Here is a 21,283-nt window from a genome sequence, read left to right as displayed (position 1 = left end):
GTATATATACACAACGGGATATTATTCAGCTATAAAAAACGAAATCCTGTCATTTACCGACAATGTGGATGAGCCTTGAGGGCATTAGGCTATGTGAAATAAGTCAGAGACAAATACCATATGATCTCTCTTATATGTGGAAGCTAAAAAATATTATACATATATCAGGCTCATAGATGGAAAGAACAGATTGGGGGATTGGGGGTGGTAGAAGTAGGTACATTTATTTATTTTTTTAGTATAAATTGAATGCAAAAAAATAACAAAAGTAGAATTTAAGAGGATAGAACTTTCAATTGGCCTAGAATCTAAGTACGTATTATGCAGTACAATACCTTGTTGCATATATATTCTATTTAGCTAGTGGTTACTCACTAAAATCTGTTTCTGAACTTTTTACAATGTACCACGAAACTGTTTTCTACTCTTTTCTGTTATCAGCAGTGTTTATACTATACTCAACTGAGAAATAAAAAAGGCGTATTTTTATTAAACCTGGAAGACTATATTATCCTTGAGTATAATTAGAAACATTTCCATTTGATTGTAGTAATAGCAGGCAGCCGGAATGATTGCAGATTTTATTGGAATGTGTGGGGCACAGGCTTACAAATAGTGTAATACATTAAAATGTAGATCAGTTTTCATTTTAGAAAAGAGTGAGTCCATCTGCTTTCCCTTAACTTATGATTATTTTATAGAAGCATGTTCGATTTTGCTCATTAGAAGTTTCAATATGATTTTTAATATTTTAGAATAATTCCAGGAGCCCCTGGGTGGCTCAGTCGGTTGGGTGTCCGACTTCAGCCCAGGTAATGATCTCGCGGTCTGTGAGTTCGAGCCCCATGTCAGGCTCTGTGCTGACAGCTCAGAGCCTGGAGCCGGCTTCGGATTCTGTGTCTCCGCCTCTCTCTGCCCCTCCGCCACTTGTGCTCTGTCTCTCTCTATCAAAAATAAATAAAAAATTAAAAAAAAATTTAGAATAATTCCAATATTAGTTTCACAAATAAAACTGCCAATTACAGACTTTACTATGGTTTTCTGAATATAAGTTTATAGTAAATACAATCCAGCTTATGTGTCCTCCACCTTAAGGAAGTCAGTTTTGCTCTAAGCTTTTGAGGCACTTTGGAACCTGTTTGTGGCATATGGCTCTGTTAGTTCTTGATTATATTTTTAATACTTGTGTTTGGCACGGTGTGGCTTTAAGCAGCATTTAGAAACTGGCAGCTTTCTACATGCAAAAGGAAACAGCAGTGAGCTCTCTGTGTTTTAATATTTCCATGCTACCTGATTTAAATGACCCATAGGTTTTTCTCTGGCTGCTGCTTTGTTTTCCTTTAGTGATGTTTCTTTCCCTCTTCCTCGAGTGAGTGCTTTTTTCATGATTTTCTCCCTCTCCCTTTCCCCTCCTACTTTGGTGGAAGGTATTTGATTTTAACAGTATCTTGCTCTCCTCTGGTTCCCTCCCAAGGAGAGTGTGGTGTTTTAGCATGTACTGCATGGGGACTGAACAGCTCAGTTTCTTTTTTTTTTTTAATTTTTTTTTTCAACGTTTTTTATTTATTTTTGGGACAGAGAGAGACAGAGCATGAACGGGGGAGAGAGAGAGGGAGACACAGAATCGGAAACAGGCTCCAGGCTCCGAGCCATCAGCCCAGAGCCTGACGCGGGGCTCGAACTCACGGACCGCGAGATCGTGACCTGGCTGAAGTCGGACGCTTAACCGACTGCGCCACCCAGGCGCCCCAGAACAGCTCAGTTTCAAGTGGAGATGCCTGGAGTTGGAAGGGACCGTGGCTGTCATCTGGTCTTTGCTCCTTCCCCTGGCGTCACTCATAGCGACCAGAGAAGCAGGGTTAGGGCTTCAAAACGGGGAACCCCTGGTATAGAAGTAGGATTTCAGTGGCCTTGTTCTGCATAATACTCACAAAAACAGTCTCTATTTATTCATTGTTTGAGGTTATTTCTAACTTGGGTAGTTTTCTCTTTTTAATTTTAATTTTAATTTTTAACTTTATTTAAACCCAAGTTAGTAACATGTAGTATAATAATGGTTTCAGGAGTAGAATTTAGTGATTCATCACTTACATACAACACCTAGTGCTCAGCCCAGCGAGTGCCTTCTTTAATGCCCATCACCCATTTAGCCCACCGTCCTACCCAACACCCCCCCCCCAGCAACCTTCAGTTTGTTCTCTGTATTTAAGAGGCTCTTGTGGTTTGCCTCCCTCTCTGTTTTTGTCTTATTTTTCCTTCCCTTCCCCTATGTTCATCTGTGTTGTTTCTTGAAATCATATATTTGTTTTTCCCTGACTGACTTATTTCCCTTAGCATAATACCCTCTAGTTCCATCCATGTTGTTGCAAATGGCAAGATTTCATTCTTTTTGATGGTTGAGTAATATTCCATTGTATGTAGATATATACACATCATGTTTTCTTTACCCATTTGTCAGTGGGCATTTGGGCTCTTTCCACAATTTGACTATTGGTGACAGTGCTGCTATAAACATTGGGGTGCATGTGCCCCCTTCAAATCAGCATTTTTGTATCCTTTGGATAAATACCTAGTAGTGCAATTGCTGTGTCTAATATTTTTAATTTTTTGAGGAACCTCCATACTGTTTTCCAGAGTGGCTGCACCAGTTGGCATTCCCTATTTTTTCTTTCTTTCTTTCTTCTTCTTCTTTTTTTTTTTTTTTTTTTTTTTTTAGAGAGAGTGAGCACAAGCAGGGGAGAGGAGCAGAGAGAGATAGAGAATCTTATGCACACTCCACAGTGTGGAGCCTGTCGTGGGGCCCGATCCCACGACTCTGGGATCATGAGTCGGTCACTCAACCAACTGAGCCACCCAGGTGCCCTTCTAAATGGGATATTTAAATCAAAGACTTCCAGTATGCATTCATGAATGTGTAACATGTCACCTTCATGTGTACCTAACACAGGGTATTTCATATCTCTCCCCTCATTCATTTACCAGGGGTTTGTATTTAGGGTCTTCAGTGAATCATGGGTTGTTGGACCAGGTTTTTTCCAACTTTGTGTAGAAACAGGTCTTTAAAAATCATTCATAATGTTTTTGTTTGTTTCTTTGTTTTTGTTTTTTGTTTTTTTTTTTCTTTCTATGAGTCCGTCTGGATTTGGGTTCAAATCTCGTCTCTACCACTTACTGTAAGTAAACTGACCTCTCTGACCCTTGGTTTCTTTGTCTGTAATACAATGGTGATGATCATATCTACTTCTGAGGAGTTATTGTCAGGCAGGGTGCCTGGCTGGCTCAGTTGGTGGGCTGTACAACTCTTGACCTCAGGGTTGTGAGTTCAAGCCCTATGTTGGGTGCAGAGATTACATAAAAATAAAATCTTAAAAAACAGAAAAAGCTATTGTCATGATTAATGTGGAATAAGGAATGAAATGCTTGGCACAGTGCCTCTCAAAGGGTAGAGTACTCAGTAAATATTAGCTATGAATGTTATCTCAGAGAAGCTAACATTGAAAATATGAGCCTATTTGACTGAAGCTATAAGAGGCAATTTAAAACTCTTTAAGAGAGAAAAACTCTGGGTATAAAACTTCACAATATAGTAAACACACTGAATCTCTTCAAAGTCCTTCGCTCATAGAACTTCAATTTACTTTGCCACTGACTTGAAGATTTCAAGGACTTTCTAGATTCTCTTTCCTGTGAGAAAGGCATGAGTGGTACTATAATTTTTGGCAGGTGAGTTTATATCTACTTGTTTTTATTGGCACTAAGGAAGATATTTGGCCTCAAATGAAAGCTGAGTGATAGAAACACTGCTTGGACATCAGATCTGGTAAGCAGTCGGATCTTGTCCGTCTTCACTTGATACACAATTATCTGCTTCTAGATTAGTCCCAGACATAAGAATATGGTATTCTGTAGGGATATTTTGTTTTAGGAAGTGGAAGTTGTCTGAGATTTCAACTGAAAATTGCTTATTCTTGTCTTCTGTTAGAGTTTTGGCCTTGAAATGGTACCTTTCACTTGCATGAAATGTATTTATCGTCATTTTCATTGGTAGGTTGATGACAAAGCTGTGAATAGACTCCTTAATTGACCTACGCCGTAATCTTGGCCGAAGTCAGGATTTGGATGGCACGTGACATAGAATACAAAGTCCTCCTCAGGGTGTTAAGAGTTGAGAATGAGATGTGTTTATACCCCTGAAAGGAAAAAAATCCAACCACGTGTGGGTCCTCAGCATTTGTTCCCTCACATTCTGTAATTAACAGACTGCTGACTACTTGGCTGAACAGGGGACACCGTTCAAGTGGCCTGCTGATTTGGTCTGAAATGTTCTTCAGGGAATCAATGATTGATTTTAAGTGTCCTTACTTGGGTCTGTGTCGCTCCGTTCTGTGGGATGAGCCAGCGAATGACATTGCAGCAAGCTTGAATTGGGTATAGATTGTATGCCAGCAGATCAACTTGGAGTAGGTTATTGGCTCACTTGGGTTATGTTGGACGGCTTTTGCAATGAGAAGGATTTTAGTTACGTGTACTTTTTGTGGTGCAGCCTCAGAGACCAGTGTTACATATCTCCGGATTTTACTTTCTTCACTAGTTGAGCTAAGCCTGGCACTGCTCGAATAGACTTAAGGTAGTTATTGAACTTGATTCTTGCTGTGTGTTCTTTCTAGCACTGATCGTTGTGGTCAGTGTGATTTAGTATGTCCTTCAAGTTCTGCGTTTACCTCTCAGAGGGTTACTGTTCCAGTTGTGTTTGTAGCAAGGCAGGAAGGAATTTCTTCATAATTTCTGAGTACCAGGTCATATGGTGGTCTAGAAAAAAGAATTGCTAAACTTTGAAGCTCCAAGTGCGCTGATGCCTCAGAATAACCACTAGATTTCTCCTAGACGCCTGGGTTAATTTAGTTCAGCAGACATGTCTTTAGTGTATATGGTGTGTGTGTGAAGCTCTTTGTCAGTCCTCATCCTCGAGAAGTACAGAGTCCAGGAGGAGCCTTCCCACATAGAGACAGGAATCAGGGCATAATGTAACCAACACATGCAGTGAAAGGCCCATGCATGAGGCAAGGTGCTTTGTAGATGATTATTTTTACTCAGAGTGAGGCAGGAGAGGTGGGTTTTATGGAGGAGAGGAAGGCTGTGGAGGATTCAGATGGATAAAAATTGGCCCTTAAAAAAGTCAGGTTTTTATCGTCGGAGGGCAGGCTCGGCAGAGGGAATGTTATTGAGGAGGCATGAAATGGCGTGTTGCAGGTAGCCGATTTGGTCTGAATATAAGTTGTGTTGTTGGAGTATAAATTGTGAATAATGGGGAAGGGTCATGGTAGAAAGGGGTACAGGGCCTGTGTCTTGAAGCGTCTGGCCTGTGGTACTTTTGCACGTGGAGTATTTTCTTTTTTAAAATTTTTTTTTTTCAACGTTTTTTATTTATTTTTGGGACAGAGAGAGACAGAGCATGAACGGGGGAGGGGCAGAGAGAGAGGGAGACACAGAATCGGAAACAGGCTCCAGGCTCCGAGCCATCAGCCCAGAGCCTGACGCGGGGCTCGAACTCACGGACCGCGAGATCGTGACCTGGCTGAAGTCGGACGCTTAACCGACTGCGCCACCCAGGCGCCCCGACGTGGAGTTTTTTCTGATGCCTCGTATTCAGCTTAAAGTAGTTGAAAGGAAGTAAGCCAGGAGAGGGAAAGGAAGGAGTTGGGTTAGCTCTGTCTGGCAGCAGGCTGGAGTCTGGGTTGGAGACGAGGAAAATTGAAGGTGGGAGTTGAAAGAAGATCAGGAGTGAGTTTGAGTTTAGTGAGCTGGTTTAACTGAGCTGAGGTGATGAAGTAACAGAAGCCTGATGAGGAGTGCAGAAAAGAGGAACCGTGAGAGAGGTAGGCTGTGCCTGCCTAGAGTGGACCTAGAGATTGGTTAAGAAAGCTACGGGAGCATAGTCTGGGTTTGGCCCTGGCTTCTTGATGCAGTCACCAGAAGAAAGTAGAAAGAATAGATGGATTTCAAGCATTGGGAACGATGGGGTCAGGTTTGAACACACGGAGCTGGGGTACTACCGAAGCATCTAGGTGGAGATGGCCAGTAGGCCATTGGATATAGAGATAAGCAGTTCAGTGGCGAGGCCAAGAGGAGAAGAGCAGGTGTAGGAATCACCCATGTGTAAGTGATGGTTGATGAAGGAGGACATAGGGAGCAGGAAGAGAGGAAGCCAGTAACACCGCAGTAGTCGACAGAAATGCTAAGGAAGTGGATCCTGAGAACGAATAGAAAAAGAAGTAGATTGGAAATCAGGTGTCGTAGGACCTGAGGGGAGAAAGAATTCTGTGAAGGAGTAGGTGTCAGTAGCATCCACAGCCAGAAGTCACGTGAGCTGCTGATTTGATTGACTTTGGAAATTAGATGGTCGCTTAGAGCAGTTTGGGACAGAGGAGCATTTCTTCTGGATGCTTCTTCTTTTGCATCCTACCATTGCCACTTCCTCTGTGACTCAGGAAAGCCATTTTACCTTTGGCTCTTTACTTGTAAAGGGGTGGTTGGCCTCTTGGTGGGTTTCGGTCTGTGATCTGTGGAGCCCCACGGTTCAGAAAGGTGCTCTGGGGCCCATCAAGGAGATCCAGCGTTTGGTCACGTGTTTATTGGGGGGAAGAAGTATAGGTATTCTACTCATGATGCAAACAGAGTAGCTAGAGCAGGTTGATTTTTTGGCCTATTTTATATATTTCACTTTAGTGTAAGATTTTGTATGAAACAACATGGTGTAAAATAAGAGATTTGAAAACTGCCGCCCTACAGAACCATAAGAGACTTTGATGTGTTAAAAGTTACATACTTAATAGCTAACGTTCAAAATTCCTATACTAGATGAAGATCGTAGTATGTGCTAACTTGCTCATGGTTCGGATTTTATTAGAGGTCAACATACAGCATCTGACTTTATGTAATCATAACTGTTGTTATTCTTATTAGAAATGAAGACTGAACTAAAAGCTCAATTCTGTTTTACGCTTTGTTAAAAAACCATTTATGTGTCTTACCAGGTTCTGACGCTGAAGATCTTTTGGAAGAATTGCTCTGTTGTTTGATGCAGTTAATCACTGATATTCCACTCTTGTAAGTTCTGGCTCAGCCGGGATTTGTTTTATCTTCTTTTGTATATTGAAGATGGTAATTGATCACGTCAAAGAGTTTGTGGGTCCTGGTGTGGGTGTGGTTTTGTTTTTGTTTGAGAGAGCACGCCTGTGCACACTAGCGAGTGGGACAGGGATGCATAAGAAAAGGGAGAATCTTAAGCAGGCTTCACGCCCAGTGAGGAGCCCGAATCAGGGCTCGATCTCACAACTATGAGATCTTATCTGAGCCGAGTCAAAAGTTGGTCACTTAACTGACCGAGCCACCCAGGTGCCCCTCTGGTGTAGTATTGTTATGTATGCGTTTTATGTATGTCTCTGTGTACATCCATGGAGTTCATCTGTATCTTTTGCCTAATATTTATACTCTCACTATGCATTATCAAAATAAGAATTTTATGTTAAGGGGAAAATAAACTGATCTTTAGGAATATTGAGCAAATGGTAGGCACAGAATTAATCTCCCTAGCGATATCTTACAGAGCTCTGTAAGTAGGATGTAAGAGAGACTCTAATCCGTATGTGGTAGAGGCAGCTAGTTAGCCACCCAGCATCCTCCCCTTCTTCCTTACTTCCTGACCTCTTTTGGAGAGGTTGGATTTCCATTTCTAGCCTTTTTTGAAGATAGGTGTGATCCCTGAGATGTAAGGGGACATCTTCCAATAAAACTTCTGGGTAGGGGCACCTGGATGGCTCAGTCGGTTGAGCGTCCAACTTTGGCTCAGGTCAGGATCTCACGGTACGTGGGTTCGAGCCCCGCGTCGGGCTCTGTGCTGACAGCTCAGAGCCTGGAGCCTGCCTCGGATTCTGTGTCTCCCTCTCTCTCTCTACCTGTCCCCTGCTCATGTGCTGTCTCGCTCTCAAAAATGAATAAATGTTAAAAAAAAAAATTAAAAAAAAAAACCCAAAGAACTTCTGGGTAAAGCTTTTTAAAGGGCACCTGCCTCAGCTAGGAGATGTATCTTTTTCTTGACAGCTCTTTTTTCCTGCTATCTGGAATGTGGGACCAGGTAATTTGAATTGTGTGGCCATCTTTGCATGAGTCAGGAGACCCACAGAAAATTCTGCTTTGACGTCATTGAGCTGCTGAACCAAAGTCATCAACTACCAGTGCCCCCTTGCCACTTTCACCCCCTTCTCATGTGAGAAAAATACTTGTTTATTGTAACTGGATTTCTGTCACTACAGCCGAATGCAATTCTTGCATGCTATAAAATGTTACTTTTAAAGCAGTTACTCTCAACTTTTGTTTAAAAAAAATTGTCTCTCTAAAGCCTTTTTAGACATTTTTTAAATTGCCTCTCCCCACAAATGAAATTTGAATACCCCAGATAGACTGAATGTATCTTTATGTACTGTGGCCCTTTGGAGGGCCACAAACCATTATAATATCTATGCAGTTTTTTCACCCCTGAAGAATCAGTTTTCACTCTCTTACGGGTAATATCACCCCATTGAGAATGCAGTCTTTTTCATTAAATTTTTTTTTTTTTTTTGAGACAGAGAGGGAGGGAGAGAGACAGAGAGAGAATCCCAAGCAGGCTCCACACTGCCAGCACGGAGCCTGATGCGGGGCTCGAACTTGCAAACCGCGAGATCATGACCTGAGCTGAAGTCCAAAGCTCAATATGAGCTACCCAGGTGCCCCAAGAATGCATATTTTAAAAGAATTATTATTTAAAAAAAATTTATTTTTATTTTTATTTTTTATTTTTTAATTTTTTTAAGTATGCTTCATGCCCAGCATGGAACCCAGTGTGGGGCTTGAACTCACCACCCTGAGGTCAAGACCTGAACTGAAATCCAGAACCAGACACTTAACCACCCAGGTGCCCCTAAAGATTTTAAAGTAATCTCTATACGCAACATGGAGCTCAGACTTAACAACTCTGAGATCAAGAGTTGCATGCTCTACTAAACAAGCCAGCCAGGCGCACTTAAAGGATTTATTTATTTATTTACTTACAGAGAGAGAGAGAGAGAGAGAGAGAGAGAGAGACAGCTCAAATAGGGGAGGGGCAGAGGGAGAGACAGGGAAAATCTTAAGCAGGCTCTATGCCCAGTGCAGAGCCCTATACAGGGCTCAATCTCACAACCGTGAGATCATGACCTGAGCCCAAATCAAGAGTCAGACACTTAACCAACTGAGCCACCCAGGTGCGCCCCAGGAATTATTTTTTAAATAAAGATAAAGATTTTGAGATTGATGAGGACAGAATCTCAGTTAACGTGGTGATATCACTGGCCCTGTGTGCTGCTTGCCTGTGGCCCAAACAGGAAGGACCAGGTGTTTGTGAGAAAACGGGCTCCCGGCCTCTGTTGTGCACAGGTCCAGCATCCAGAATTGTAATCTGGATTTAGAAACGACAACTACCAAACCCTGTCGGGACTTGGTCTGATGATGTGCAGCTTGGAAGGTGGGGCTGAGGCGACTGAGGAATCACCGGGTGGGGAAGGGTACAGGGGACAAGGTCCTGTGGAAGTTGAACTCTGTGAGCGACACAGTTCCTTGCACTTCTGATGGCCCTTCTTGCCCTTTTTCTAACAGATGGCCAGTATTGTTTGTGGGGGGAGGGGGGCAGGCCTTCAGCTTGTCCGTTACCCATCTCTTCCTCCCTGGGATGCGGAGGCGGTGCTTGGGTCGTCTTGAAGCCATTATGGTGAGTGCCACCTGCGAAGAATAGTGTCCCAGGAGCCCGGGATATGAATGTTACTATGGAACTATTACACCAGCCCTAGGTGGCTTATCTTAGGATTTCTTCTTAAGTGACAAAAATAAACACTTATTTTGGTTAAGCCACCGTGGTCAGGTTTCTGTTACATATGGTCAAATGTGGGAAGGGGAACCCCTATATCATCTACTATCTACTTGTCATAGTACGTGCGATATTTCGTGTGTTCTTGACTTAATTTTTTTTAATGTTTTTTTTAAAATGTATTTTGAGAGAGGGAGAGAGAGAGAGAGAGAGAGCAAGCGAGCATGAGCAGGGGAGGGGCAGAGAGAGAGGGAGAGAGAGAATCTTAAGCAGGCTTCTCACTGTCAGCACAGAGCCCTGTGCGGGGCTCGATCTCATGAACTATCAGATCATGACGTGGGCCGAAACCAAGAGTCGGACGCTTAACTGACTGAGCCACCCAGGTGCCCCTTGACTTAATTTTTAAAAGTTTCATCTCTATTATGCATATGTCATTATCGAATACCAGCAATTTAAGATATATCCTCAGTGAATACATTCTTTTTTATTTTTTCTCCTTTGTTAATAAAATGTCTTGGCGAAGTTAGGGTAGATGGAAATATAAATAAATCTCTTTAGCTGGTAAATAAGCCTTCAACGCAATGAATAGACCAGCCACTTAAACACCCTTGAGGAGCAAGCAGACAGTGTTGCAATATATCAAACATTTCGGTGTCTTAATGTGTTTATACTTTTTTAAATGAACTGAAAATGCACAGACAACCAGATGTCTTATATTATGTACACTCAGCTTTAACCAGCTGCTGAAACAATTTCTGATGATTTAATGTTCTTGGAACTCCATTCTACAAGAAGGTTTGTCTTAGTAACGGTTTCCATGTGAAACCAAACTACTATTTTATTTTTTTTTTAATTTTTTTTTTTCAACTTTTTTTTTTTTTTTTTTTTTTATTTTTGGGACAGAGAGAGACAGAGCATGAACGGGGGAGGGGCAGAGAGAGAAGGAGACACAGAATCGGAAAGAGGCTCCAGGCTCCGAGCTGTCAGCCCAGAGCCTGACGCGGGGCTCGAACTCACGGACCGCGAGATCGTGACCTGGCTGAAGTCGGACGCTTAACCGACTGCGCCACCCAGGCGCCCCCCAAACTACTATTTTAAATGGTTCAACTACTATAACCGTAGTGCAGTGTGGTGGATCCACTTCTGACTTAAGGGGGATGCTCTCACACCTGACCATCCCCAGCCTCAATGTAACTTGTCATGTTTAACACGCCAGTGCGGTGCCAGCAGGTGAGAGCAGGAGGAAGGCAGTGTTTTGTTTGTTGGTTGGTTTGTTTCGAGAGAGGGAGAGAGACAGAGAGAGAGAGGGTGTAAGCGACGGGCAGAGAGAGAGAGAGAGAGGGAGAGAATCCCACAAGGGGCAGAGAGAGCGAGAGACAGCGAGAGAAAGAGCGAGAGAGAGAAGTGGGCTCACCCAGCTCATGTTTTACCTGAAGCAGGGCTCAAGTTCACCCAAAGCAGGGCTCGAGCTCACTCGATGTGGGACTCGAATTCAGGAACTGTGAGATCAAGACCCGAGCTGTCGGATTCTTAACCGACGGAGCCACCCAGGTGCCCCATGAGGAATGCAGTGTGTTAGCAACCACCGAGGGCAACTTACAACTGGGACTCTGTGTCTCCCTTTCTCTCTGCTCCTCCCCTGCTCATGCTCTGTCTCGCTCTCCTTCAAAAGAAATAATCAGAAAAATTTTTTTTTTAAAATAACTGGTTATTTATTATTAAGAGATCAGGATCAACTGTAGTAGTTTAGATAAACTCCCAGAGTTTGTGGGAATTCACTTGTAATAAAGATTGACTTGTAAGGAGTTAGTGGAAACTGCTTCTCTGATAGTTGGATATTTTGGTAAAATAATAATTGTATGAGATGCTAATCTTCAAAGCCTGATTAAAATAGCACATCTTCCAGGAATCCGTTCTTTACTCCATACCTCTCAGCATTTATATATTTCAAATAAAGACTAAGTCGTTCACAGGGTCATGACTTGGCATTTTTCAGTGTATATTGGGTAGATCCCACTAGAATTCAGTAAAAGCCTGTGCTTTGCTCTGCCTTCTCTGTGATCTCGAAGTGACTGGGAAGGAATAACTTAAGTAAGAGGAAGGTATTTTCCTCAAGACATGAATAGAGGGTGTAATACAAGAAATGGTTTGGCATGACAGAGTTGAACGTGTAACACTTAAGAGTTTGTGAATCGGTCCTCGCGGTGTTTCTGTTGGGGGTTGAATGAGACCCGGGTGACGCAGCCCAGTGGTTGAGCTTTGGAAGGGCCCCAGCAGCAGAGCAGTAACGTAACATCTGATACAGGATGGGCCCAATACTTAGGTTTGCTCGTGAGGCTATCTTATTATGAAATAGAAGTTATTTTGAGAACTTGAAGTGGGTTTCTTCTTTTTAAGGTTTATTTATTTATTTTGAGAGAGTGTACGTGCAGGGGAGAGAGAGAGAGAGGGAGAGAGAGAATCCCAAGAATCTGGCAACGCAGAGCCGGACGCGGGGCTCCTTGTGCGATCCTGACCTGAAATCAGGAGTCCGATTCTTAGCTGACATAGCCACCCAGGCACCCCTTGAATTGGATTTCTTAACTTGTCTGTCTTTTTGTCTGTCTTTGGTGTTGTTTTTGTGAAAGCCATGCCTCTTAGCTGTATATGATGATGCTCTTGTCAACCATGGGTCCTACCCGTCTCTACGGCTACCACTCCATACAGGTCCCGGTGAGGTTGGCTCCAAGTGGGCCATCCCACCAGCCCCAGGTCGGATGTACAGCCTCTTCTTCTGAGATCCATTTCTGTGTTCTCTTTATCAACCTGTGAACTCGCTGAGGATTAGGGCTGTTTAATTCTCAGCCTGGCCCCGATTTGCAGATTTTCCAGTTATGATTTAATCTAAGAACATTCTTCTTTTAGATGAGATACCCCTAGTCGATTGCCTTTTTCTGGGTGTCTCTACTCGTGCAGTGTGACTTTGCCTACCGCTCGAGTACGGGGGGTGCTGACGCTCTCCGCTGACCTCATCCGTGTCACTCATTCAGTTTCAGCCACGCAGGTGTCCTTGCTAATTTAGGACGTGCCAGCCCACTCCCTGTCTCCAGGGCCTTTGCCCTCTTTTCTTCTTCTGCCTTGAACATCCCCCCTCAGGTACCCGCGTGGCTCGTGTCCTCACCATCATGCTTCCTTCTGCTCCGAGGAGGCCTGCTTCTTAGAAGCAGCTGCTCTGACCACCCTGAAATAGGACCCCTCTCATTCTCTGTTTTGTCGTCATGCTTTGTTTTTTGTCTCTACTCGACACTTACCACTACTTTCCATATTAGCTATTACTCTTCTTGCTTGTTTCCCTCAAATAAGATTAGGAGGAACGCTCCGTGAAAACCAGGACCGTTCCTGTGCCTGCGTTTGCTTTGCTCAGTGCTGTTACCAGTAGTGTTCAGGCCAGCCGGCACATGGTAGGCTCTCGGCAAATATTTGTCAAATGGCTGAGAGAGTAGGGGCACAACCTGTCCAGTGTGCTGAAAGCATTTTGTCTGTCCTCATCTAGTCTGTATGCAGACAGTATTGTGCTAAGGCACATTCCATGGCAAATGCAGTGGCTCAAAGCCCTTTGCAGATGGTGCGTTGTATTATAGAAACTAGGTGTCCTATAGACGTTAGTAGTGGAAGGGGGCTATAGAAACAGAAACACGGAGAAATAACGTCTGACAGTATTTAAGGAAATGGTAGATTAGTTATAAATGCTGAGTGGTCTGAGACCATTGAGTTTAGGGACAGTCAACTTTATATCTCAGTAGTCCTCAGATTATCCCTTTACAGTATAATAATCTCTCTTTCATTAAGTTCATTCTCAAAAACCCGTATTGGGAATATGCCGTGTGTCTATACTTTACTAGGCCCTGGACAAAGAAAGGTGTGGTTTCTGAAGAGCTTGGAGATGGATAAGTACGTAGAAAGAGAGCCCAGGAGGAGGCGCAGTGCTGAGTGCTATAGTCACTGGGGCTGTCGTGATTAGCAGTGGCCAGGAAGAAGAGCCAGAGAGGAGCCGGCCCAGGGCCTCTTGAGTGTAAATAATGAACTTGAGGAATCATAAGTGCATTAGTTTTTTGTTTTGTTTTGTTTTGTTTTTAAAGAGAGCAAGAGAGAGCTCAAGTGGGGAAGGGGGCAAAGAGAGAGAGAGAGACTGACTCCCAAGGGGGCTCCATGCTCAGTGTGGAGCCCAACATGGGGCTCAATCCCACGACCCTGGGGTCATGACCTGAGCTGAGATCAAGAGTTGGACATCCAACCTACTGAGCCACCCAGGCGTCCTCATAAGTCCACTAGCTTGATTAGAGCAGAGGGTTTGTGGGAGATTAGGGATGGACTGTGTTGTTTGATGGGGCAAAGACTTGAATTTTAGAAAGACTGACGATTTGACTATGTTTAGAGTTCTCTGTTTATTAAGATGTAAAAGAAGGTACTTTTAGAGCTGTTTTTCTAAAATCCATTCTGGAAGTGTTTGGGAAGGGATGAAACTGAATAAGAATCTTATTTGTTAAATCACTTTATCCATAGGGTTTCCGAAATGTAATAAAATGATATGAAATGCATATTTATTTGACCCATAAACTAATGATATTGGCTTAGATGTTATACTGTGGAAAATTGGAAAATTCGAAAACTTTGGTGCTACCATTGAGAAGGTTTGAGAGTGTGAAAAACCATGAACAGTTACTTTATGAAGTCTACAGTTGATGGGGACAGTGAGGGAACTAGAGGACCCATTGCTGGCAGTGAAGGGCTAGACTATCGACAAAATGCCTTTCTGTAGAAGCCCCCCGCATGTTAACACCTAAACCCTTCTCCAAATCCAGCCTCAGCAGACCAGGTAGCTGAAAGAGCAAGTCCGCGTTTAAGTTGTAGGTGCTGTAGGGAAATGCCTAGTATGGCTTTCTGATTGAATTAGGGATTTTTGTCATTACGTGCTCCGAATTAAAGGTGATAGCATTTTCATATGCCAAGACAGTATTATATATTAAGTTCACAACAGCTTTTTAGTTTGAAAATTGATTTCTGGTGTGGTGAGGAGGGGGGGATCTCAGTTCTAAGTTCTTAAAAAATATCCAAACCTTGACCATGTTTACTGAAGTCTGGTGTGGCGAGGAGGGGGGTTCTCAGCTAAATTTTTAAAAAATATGTAGATCTACCATGTTGATGGAAGTCTGACTAAAACACCTCCAGTACCACAAATCATGTTGATTTTATAAGTTATGTGCTCAGATTGCTCATAATTGCACAACTGATTGTTGAGAAGTAGAGGACATACTGTGTGGTAAGGAAAAGACATTACTAATTCTGAATCCAGAAGATCGGGCTTGAATCCCAACTCTTCTGCTAACAGGCGATGTCCTCCACGTCTCAGTTTTCTCATTTTAAAGTTAGGGGTAATAGTTCAGACCAGAAATTGATACTTGGAAGAGACATTTGAAGACATCTAGTTCAGCTGTTCAGCATTTTAGATAAGGAAATTGAAGTGCATCAGTTTGGCGATCAACTCCTGTGGCTGTTGGAGGAACAGCCAAGCCGTACATCATGTCCTTAGATGCAGTGGAGTGGCCAGCGGCTGAGAGGGAGCCCCGGAACCCGGGATGAGGTCTGCCTGGTGTTCTCACTGCCTACTGTGTTGCCAGAGCAGTGCACTTGAAGATGCTTTTGTACATTTTAAAATGCTTTAGGATTATAAAAGTGTATTGTCTTACGCATCCTGAGTACTCAAGAAAAACACTGAATACATTTGCTCTCTGAGTTAATTTTCCTATTTTAGACTTCTCAGTGAAAAGGAGCAGCACTGGGTCACCAACAAGTATAGTGGGCAGAGGGCACATGATGTCTGAGATTGCAGAGAACAAGGCTGAATCATATGGGAACTGAAGGGAGTTTCTGTCATGTTTGGCTGCCCGGGAGGACTGGTGCCAACCTGGCCTTTGGTGGGAAAGATTAGCAGCAGCAGAAGTGGGGTCCTGAATCCTGGCTATCATTTTGCCTGTTTCCATATTTTCCTTGCAGGTTGTGAGCCAGATAATCGTTGGATTTTTAGAACGAGAATTCAGCTTTTCTTTAGCCTAGCCCTTTCATCTTCTGTATGATGTCCCTGGAGTAGAAGGGATATGCGTTTCCTAAGGTCAGTTTGCAGGATTCTTAGGTGGCCCTGAAAACACTGACTGTCTGCCTTCAAAGAATTTTTACTGTCATAAAACCAAGACTGGCACGGAATACATTTGTTAATTCCTCTTGCTGTTATTAGTACACGGATAGCAAAGTATGAATGAGGAAGTTCGATAGTAATAATTGCAAAGTTTAATTCTTCAAGCAAAGAATTGATTTTTTTTTTCTTTTTAATTTTGTGTCACTTATATAAGTTAATTCTTGACACAGTAATTTCTTTTCAGGTATAATCCAGATTACATTACACGTGGATATTTAATACTAGCCATTGATACTGATGCAATTATTTTATTTATTTTATTTTTTAATTTATTTATTTTGAGAGAGAGTGAGGGTGTGCATGCATGCAGGGTAGGGGCAGAGAGAAAGGGAGAGAGAGAGGAATCCCAAGCAGGCTCCACACTGGCAGCACAGAGCCCAACACGGGGCTTGAACACACGAATGAGAGAGAGATCATGACCTAAACTGAAATCGAGAGTCAGACGCTTAACCAACTGAACCACGCAGGCGCCCCTGATGGAATTATTTTAATGGTAATCCATGTGTGCTCATGGCTTTGGAAAAAAACAGATAGCACAGAGGGCTTATGATGAGAACAAATGCTGTTTGTCCTATCCCTTTGATTTCTTTCCTCCCCAGAGACAGTCATTTTTGATGTTTAACTGTTTGGGTGGTTTATAGAAATCTTTACCGTTATTATACCTTTATGTATATATATTTCTAAATAATGCTATTTCTTTTTCTTTGAATTAGTAGGCTTTAGTTTTCTGAGCAGTTTTTGGTTCACAGCAAAATTGAGCAGAAAATACAGGGAATTCCCATCTAATCCTTGTCCCCGCACTTGTGTAGCACTCCTACCCCCCTACAACATCCCACCCCGGAGCGGGACATTTGCTGCAGTCGAGGAACCTACATTGACACATCATTATCACCCAAAGTCACGGTTCATATTAGGGTTCACTCTTCATGCATCATACGTAGAATGGGTTTTACCAAACGGGAAATGACCTGGATCCACCATTAATAGTATTATAAGAGTAGACTCACTACCCTGAAAGTCCTCTGTGCTCTGCCTGTTCGTCCCGTAGCCGCCACTGATCCTTCTGCTGTCTCCTTAGTTGTGCCTTTTCTAGAATGTCATACAGTTGGAACCGTACAGTATGTAGCCTTTTCCAGTTAGCTTTGTTAGCAGTATTCATCTCAGGCTCTTCCATGTTCATGGCTTTATAGCTCATTCGTTTTTAGCACCAAATAATATTCCATTGTTGTGATATACTACATGTACATAAATTAACTTCATGCGTGTGTACAGATATAGCCATCATATAAGTTTTAGAATTGGTATTAAGTGTGTACATTTTAAAATTTGGTAAGAATATAAATTTGGTTAAAAAACTCAAACTGTCCCTTAAAGAGATGATATCAATTATTATTTTTTGAAATTTATTTATTTATTTTGAGAGAGAGAGGGAGAGCATGGGGGAGCGGCAGAGAGAGAGAGAGAGAGGAGAGAGAGAATCCCAAGCAGGCTCCACGCTGTCAGCACAGAGCCTGGTGTGGGGCTCGAACCCATCAACTGCAAGAAAATGACCTGAACTGAAGTTGGACGCTCAACTGAGCCACCCAGGCACCCTAGATTATACCAATTATAGTCTCACCAAAATCATTTACCAGAGCCTCGCCAATATTGCATAAACTTTTTTGTAAGTTAAAAATGGAAATCGTAGTGTGATTCTTACATGTATTTTCTCATTACGAGATGGTTTAGCAGTCATTTTCAATTCCTGAGAACTCTTTTTCCTCTGATTCTTGTTTTATGACTGCAACATTTTAAGTTGGCATAATTGGAGTCTTGACATCCATATAACCATTTCAAGAAGTTATGTGGCTATATTTTATTGATGCGTTTGATGCATTGTTATATGTAGAGCACTGGCTCTTTAAGAAACCACGAAAAGACGGAATGGATATTTGAGTTTATTTGATCTGCCCCCTTGATTTTTTTTTTTTTTAATTTTTTTTTAACGTTTATTTATTTTTGAGACAGGGAGAGACGGCATGAATGGGGGAGGGTCAGAGAGACAGGGAGACACAGAATCAGAAACAGGCTCCAGGCTCTGAGTGGTCAGCACAGAGCCTGATGCGGGGCTCGAACTCACGGACCGCGAGATCATGACCTGAGCCAAAGTCGGATGCTTAACCGACTGAGCCACCCAGGCGCCCCCTGCCCCCTTGATTTTTACATAAGATGAAGTTGACAGGTGAGGTGGCTTATGAAGGTAATGAGTGACAGTTCTGAGACTAGAATCCAGATTTTTTTGACTCCTAGTCTCCAGGCACCTTCTGTTCCACTATTAAGATTTGTATAAACAAAAGGTATTACCAGGTCTTTGATTTTGTTAACTTTTAAAACCAGCCCCACCACTACTGACAGCATCTGTGATACACTGCACTCCTTCTTAGTCTTTCCTCATATTTTACTTTCACAGTATCCTTGGTGGCGTGACAGTGATAATTCTAAATTTTGGTCTCAGTCCTTTGAATTTGTCAGTTGTTTTTGTTAAACATATGTTCCATTTACAGTACTGTCCGTTTTCTTATCCAATAGTAAGTAAAAAAGGAGGATGTTTTTCTCCTCCGTATTCGTTGACTTTGTCCTTAGCCAACACTAACACCCATTTCATGAAGGCTTTTGTCTTTATCCAAGTGTTCCACTCTGCCCTAGCAGAGCAGTGCAAGGTCAAGGCGCCTGTCCTTTTTTTCTTCGCATGAAATTAATAACTTGCTCCAACAGTAGTTTGTTTTAGGACGTTTCCAGCCCAGATGGTGGAAAGTTCTTGGGATAATATGGCAGCCAGAGCAACACTTTGGCTTTTTAAAGTTGACTTTGTTTTGGCGATTGTGTGATGCAGATCTTCTGAAGATCATACAAGGACATTAAAACAAGAAAGATCTGTTAGCTTAAAACATTTTTCGTCTTTGAAAAACCATCACACTCAGCATGGTACCATTTTGGTTTCTTTTAAGTACTATTGGCCTGTCTGGCTCTTTTCCCTGATTATTTGGCACTTAGGATAGGCCAATTAATACATTTAAAATTTTGTTTTCACAGAAATCTAACATTGCCCTGAATTCCTTTTTTTGAGCATTATAGAAAGTTACAGCAAGAAATGACAGTAGAGATCATTTTGCCCAAAGTCCTTATTTAAAAACAGGAAAGCTGAGGGGTGCTTGGGTGGCTCAGTTGGTTAAGCGTCCGACTTCAGCTCACGTCATGATCTTGCATTTTGTGAGTTCAAGCCCCGCGTCAGGCTCTGTGCTGACAGCTTGCTCAGAGCCTGGAGGCTGCTCCAGATTCTGTGTCCCTTTCTCTCTGCCCCTCCCCTGCTCACACTCTGTCTCTGCTTCTCTCAAAAATAAATGAACATTAAAAACAAATTTAAAAGTAGGAAAGCTAAGACCCAGAGGAATTATTTGTTAAAATTAACAGAATAAGGTTTTGTTTTTGTTTTTGTTTTTGTTTTATGAAATTTATTGTCAAATTGGTTTCCATACAACACCTGGTGCTAACAGAATGAGTTTACTAGAGAGCTTAGAGGCAGACCCTAAGTCTCCTAATTTTGGACCACTGACTTCTACATCATAGCACAATGTGATTTAAGTTTTTGTTTGCTCTCATTTCAATATGTCAGCAGACGTGAATCAATGAAAGTTTAATTTTAACATTTATGACAGTCCTCTGTTTTTAGTTCTTGATTAATTTAATTTTAGAGCATATTTTTAAAATATCCAAATACCTAAGTGAACAGTCTGCTGCCTCTTCTGGTTCCGCATCCCTCCAGCTGTTCTGTTTGCTTCCATAAGTAACCACTGTTCTTAGTCTCTTCTGTATCCTTCCCGAAGATGTTCATGCGATGCATATGCAGTTATGAGCACAGATTCTTATATCTCCCTGCAGTCACACAAAAGATGGGAAATTATACATACTCTTTTGAACTTTCTTCTTTTTCCAGTCAGCACCTTATCCAGGCAGCTTTTGTACACAAGCATTTAAAGAGCTTTCTCATTATGGTTATGAGGATATTCAGATACCCCCAGATTTACCCCTTGAAAGTGTATTATTAGGTGGTTGTTAGTGAATTCACACAAGTTGTGAAACTGTCATTACCATCTAATTATAGGACTCCTATTGCCCCTTTGTGATATGAATTTAAAGTATTTTTTTTTTCTAAATTTGCCTTTCTTTTTTTTAAAGATTTGAATCTTTTAAGTAATCCCTACACCTATGTGGGGCTCGAACCCACAGCCTTGAGGTCAAGAGTTGCAAGTTCTACCAACCAAACCAGCCAGGCGCCCCTCTAGATTTGCCTTTTGACTTGACTTATTTGCTTATAGCACGCTTTTGTTTTGACGTGGTAAATTTTCAAAAACGACTTTTAAGAGTCTTAATTCATCCATCGTTGATAGCTTCTAGGCCTTCGGATGTATAAACTGGCTCATTGTTAACATTTTTGACCCTTTCTCTTTCTACTTGCCTTCTTGCACATTTCATTGTAGCCCCACTGGCTTCTTTGGCGTTCCTTAAATATGCTAGGCATGTTCCTATCTCTGGGCCTTTGCATGCGCTTATCCCTCTCCCTGGCAGACTCTTCCTGTGCCTCCTTGCTTTTTTCAAGTCTTTGCTCAAAAGTCAGCTTCGTGTTGAGTCTTCTTACTTAAAATTGTAACACATCTGTGATAGATTGTCAGTGGTCCCTCAGATTCATTCTTCTCTTTATTAGCATTTGGCTGGGCAGTGGTTGTCCAGGCAGAGATGACGTTTCTCAGGCTCGCTTGCCAGCTAGCTACGGGTGTACCGGAGGAATTGATATATACAGCTCTTACGTTATTTAAAAAGAAATGACTCTCCTTGGAGTGTACTTTTCTCCCTTCTCTCTGGTGGGAAATGGTAACCAGAACAAACTTGGAAGCACATGCAAAGGGTGACAGAGCTTCCTTCCCGGCAGAGCCTTTGAGTGATCTTACTAAGTGGATCCTGCTTGATCTGACTGCTAAGTGGCAGAGAAATGAGCTTTGATCTGGTTTAAAACCTCATTTTGGACTCTATAGTAGCGGCTTAGCCTCACTATTCCTAACCACCCTAACCATGTACTCCTTATCCAACCTTCATGCGTGATTTTCTTCATGGCACTCACAACCTTTTCATTTACT

At 42.3% G+C, this 21,283-nt stretch overlaps 1 protein-coding gene across 6 annotated transcripts in view; it reads left to right on the top strand.

Annotated features, from left to right (window-relative positions):
- DYM (dymeclin) overlaps positions 1–21,283 on the top strand; it is a 351,049-nt gene that overhangs the window by 78,680 nt on the left and 251,086 nt on the right. For all 6 annotated transcript variants that reach the window (XM_042910992.1, XM_042910997.1, XM_042910996.1 and 3 more), the window contains exon 6: positions 7,035–7,107. In XM_042910992.1, coding sequence (XP_042766926.1) covers positions 7,035–7,107 — 73 coding nt within the window. The remainder of the gene's footprint in view (positions 1–7,034; positions 7,108–21,283) is intronic.

The sequence above is a fragment of the Panthera leo genome, chromosome D3 (genome assembly GCF_018350215.1).
Source record: "Panthera leo isolate Ple1 chromosome D3, P.leo_Ple1_pat1.1, whole genome shotgun sequence".
Classification (NCBI taxonomy): Eukaryota; Metazoa; Chordata; class Mammalia; order Carnivora; family Felidae; genus Panthera; species Panthera leo.
The sequence above is the reverse complement of the archived record's forward strand: the minus strand, read 5'-3'. Positions and strand labels throughout refer to the sequence as shown.